Below are 4,035 nucleotides of genomic sequence, written 5' to 3'. Positions count from 1 at the left end.
GTTTTGCGATGGAGACTGCGTGTGCATGGAAACAATTCTTTTAAGTGCTCTTGATTGTATAACATTTAGAAATGTTTGCCTGTGATCTGTATACAACGAAAATGATCAAATTGTATGGATTTTACGGATGTACTAGATGATTTCTAGACTAAACATAATTTTAATTGTTGTTTCTGAACATTTGTAGTAAGGTAAAGCAACGAGATTGGAGTTGGCATAACCACTTACATTGTATTTTGCCACAGCAGGGTAAAAACTAAGTCGTCGTTATTCAATTGACATTATGTTTTATCTTTTGGCATGAATTATAATTCTTAAATTGGCTCTTCCAATATGAGGAATTCAATCACTTAGAATAGAATACAATAGAAAATTATTTGCGTACTTTCGTTAGGGAAATCGTATCAAATTACAATAGAGAACAAAATGTTCACTTCCATTTATGAAATAGCAATGCACTCATACTGCGTACAGAATGTATTTGTTTTGCTCAGTTCTTGGATTCATTACTGCGGCTTTAAGTATCTAATTTATGTTAAACTTCCCTCTATAGACATATATTGTGTTATAATAGGATACCGCCTTCATTTAACATTCTATAGGAAATATTTCTTTTATAAATCTAGGCAAATGAATATCACTCCTTAGGATATATTCCCAGTTATTTCTTATGTATATGGGGGTATAAATCTGTATGTATTTTCTCACTTTCAAAAACATAGATAACTCATGTCTCCCGGTTGCTACAAATAATTTCAACTAATATAAATAATATTATACCCGAGGCATTAACACGCAACACTCGGGTGATAGTGGATATTTTCTACCCAAGAGCACTAAAATGGATATTGTCAAACAGCAGGCAGGTGTTACATATTATACACCATGTCCATATTATTATTACCCTGTAAATTTAACGATATTAACAGCTTGGTTAAATGGGGAAATAATACTCAAATGAATGCTTAATATTACTCAATTAATGCAATAAATCTGCTTTTAGTTTCAATTTATGCACAATATGCATTTATGTTGCACATATGTCACGTGTTTTCCACGCTTAATTTCTTGACTTGTTTATAATTTAGAAAATCATATCGTTCAGGCACTTGAGAACGAAAGGAGTGTGATTCAAATAGAAATTAAGAACACAAAATCAATTAAAGTTCAATAACCGTATATTACTACCAGATTTAGGTTAATCCAACTGATCGTTGAATTCAACACCCTTTTGTAAGCATTCGTTGAATGTACGAGTACGTGTGATATAAACTTGTATGATATTAATTATATATACTTCGATCTGCCCAATGGTTTCATATATAAATCATGCAGATGGCTTACAACGAAATTAGATAAACTTAAATCAGCAATAAAACAATAATATTTACATACTAATATATTTTGGCAACTATCGCAAGAGACTAGACTAGACCTACAAACTGGTATTATGTTAATAAATATCGATGATTTGGTTGTATTGTTTGAATCACTATTACGAAGATTACATACAATTATAAAGTTCGGATAATAATCTTAACCATAAATCGTCACTTGTTATATTGTAATAATCTACAAAACCTGATATTTTTGACACAAAGAAATGTAATGTTTTTTTAATTGTCTTGACTGAAGAGTATGTGAAATATATGCAAATTTTCAAAGGATAAATGGTAGAGGAAGGTGATGAGTTTATAAAAATGAAACTTCAGGTGAGTTTAAGATCTTTAATTTTTAAATTTAAGTTTAAAAACATAATTCTCTTCAACAGCATTGGAAACAATTAAATTTACATTGACTGTGACCAGGTTTAAAGAGCAGAAGGTCAAAGTGAAAAATTATAAATGTCGTATATTACATTAATAGCGGGACTGACTGTCCAATCACCTTCTCGTAAATGTCTTAATACGATAACTACATAGGTTGCTGTAAACTTCAATGTCTGTGTGAAATGTCAGTTAAATTCTGATATAATAAAAATCTAGAAAAAGAGTAATCCCTCGAAATAATTAATAAAACAACATTACATGAAAATTGCAGACTCGGTCAGAAGGGCAAGGGTTATGTATTTATGATAGTTGATATATTCAGTAATTACTGTGACTACATGGATTTAAGTACACTACATATTGATACCAGCAAAAAATATGATGATTTTTTTGTTTTCAAGGGTTTTTAGAATTGTCGTTTTAAAGGTCGTTCTCTTTAATTAATTAATTAATTAATTAATTAATTAATTTACTCACTTACTAATTTTAGGTGGGGTATTCATGTTATAATTATTGTATTGTTAAATAACTAAAAAAATCAATATTAATAATTTCAGCAAAAATTGTTAGCGAAAAAGAAAGTATAGAATAGTAAATGTTTACAATTCTGGTGAATTCATCCCTGTAGATTATTTATCTGTATATAATATGATATGCTGTAATGATTGTATTGGTCATAAAATGGTTTGGATTTATTTCAATCTGCGTTTAACTAAATCTCATGTATCGAAAGAAGACAAGACGCTTTAAACACACTTATACCGTTTCGTATGTGCTTAAATTCCCATAAAATGGTTAATTTAGTTGGATTCCCAACACTCTAGAAAATCACAACAATAATATAATTACCTTACAAAATCTCAAAATCACACTAATTGGTAATACATTTAAAATCGTATTTTTTCTTTCATGTTCAAGCGTTCCAACGAAAGGGATCAACAGGTGACGTTTGACATAACGAACGTGACAAACAAATTCGGAAAGCCATTGGATCTGGTAGTTAGGCACTCGAACAACAAATGCAAAATATTATCCATCAAAGAACAAGAGACCCAGATTATTCTTACAGACCGGGGCAATGTAACAGTATCTGTATTCGACCCCGAGGACCCTGTGTTTAGTGAAATCCCACTAGAAAGTAAAACAATACCGTCAAATAAAAATGTTACACTAGAAAGAGACGTAAAGGGAGTGCTAAGGATCAGAAGAAGTTTGAGTCTTATAAAGCTCGAGTCGAGAAAACGAGCGCATGCAAAACATGCCTTACATTAATTTACAGCTTCTTCTTTTTGTAAAATGTACACATAACATATTAGCAATGTTTCATGGAAATCTTTTCTTTTGTTACTTTACATTGCAATAGATGAAATATATGTAAGACTTGTTTTATTTTTATTTTTTAGTTCACACATATAATTATTTTGTTTGAAGCTCTGTGTTTGACGGCTGCCCTGTTGCCTAAGATACGTCTAATGTATATTCTTGAATTAATGATATATTTAAAATAATTAAGTATTGGTTTAAACTGACCAAAGCAGATAAAATGATATTACAGCACGTATAAAAGTGCAATGATGATGTTTATTTGGACAAGAAAACGTTGTCAAATGAAAAAAGATATCTGCTATGTTGCATAATGATTGGATTCGAATGATAACGTTGTGAAAAGACATTAATTAGTAAACACGGACTGTCGAAGTTGTTCAGGAGCATAAATAAGGAAAACAGTACTGTTTATGAAGTTTATTATCACGTTTAAAGTAATTTTGAGTACGAGAAGTTCTTGGATATTTTGCCTTAAAATTTAAGGTGTTATTTAACAAAATTAAGGTTAACTTCACATTTTTTGAAAAGTCAAACAGGTCGATACGGTACTCATACAATCGAGGGAAATTAACGTTATTGTTTAGTTTATAGTTTAGTTTATATTCTTTTATTCCATTAGGCAATATGCCCATGATGGCAGTACAAGCATGTTATAAATGGCGAACAATGACAAGTAAAATGTACCTTAAACATCAATAATTGGAGAAGTTCGAACATGAATATTACAAACATAAGAACGTACACACACACGCTCGCACGCACGCACGCACACACACAAACACACACTCACGCGCATATATATATTATAATATATATATATATAATATATTATATATATATATATATATATATATATATATATATATATATATATATATATATATATATATGTACATACATATAAGTCTTACGGATGTAATGCGCAGATCATATTGATATA

At 29.9% G+C, this 4,035-nt stretch overlaps 1 protein-coding gene across 1 annotated transcript; it reads left to right on the top strand.

Annotated features, from left to right (window-relative positions):
* Nucleotides 1-1,514: 1,514 nt before the first annotated feature.
* LOC132748332 (uncharacterized) lies at nt 1,515-3,322 on the top strand. The gene is made up of 2 exons (XM_060737915.1): nt 1,515-1,712; nt 2,688-3,322. Exons 1-2 carry the CDS (start codon nt 1,671-1,673, stop codon nt 3,039-3,041), a joined length of 396 nt encoding a protein of 131 aa, XP_060593898.1. The 5' UTR covers nt 1,515-1,670; the 3' UTR covers nt 3,042-3,322.
* Nucleotides 3,323-4,035: the final 713 nt, after the last annotated feature.

The sequence above is a fragment of the Ruditapes philippinarum genome, unplaced genomic scaffold (assembly GCF_026571515.1).
Source record: "Ruditapes philippinarum isolate M1 unplaced genomic scaffold, ASM2657151v2 ctg969_1_1_1_1, whole genome shotgun sequence".
In the NCBI taxonomy this organism is placed as follows: Eukaryota; Metazoa; Mollusca; class Bivalvia; order Venerida; family Veneridae; genus Ruditapes; species Ruditapes philippinarum.
The sequence above is the reverse complement of the archived record's forward strand: the minus strand, read 5'-3'. Positions and strand labels throughout refer to the sequence as shown.

Bases quoted from the DNA above. Each gene is read 5' to 3' on its own strand.
- LOC132748332 (XM_060737915.1), top strand. From the start codon at position 1,671: ATGGTAGAGGAAGGTGATGAGTTTATAAAAATGAAACTTCAG. The intron at 1,713-2,687 runs GTGAGTTTAAGA...TTCATGTTCAAG, and splicing joins TTATAAAAATGAAACTTCAG to CGTTCCAACGAAAGGGATCA.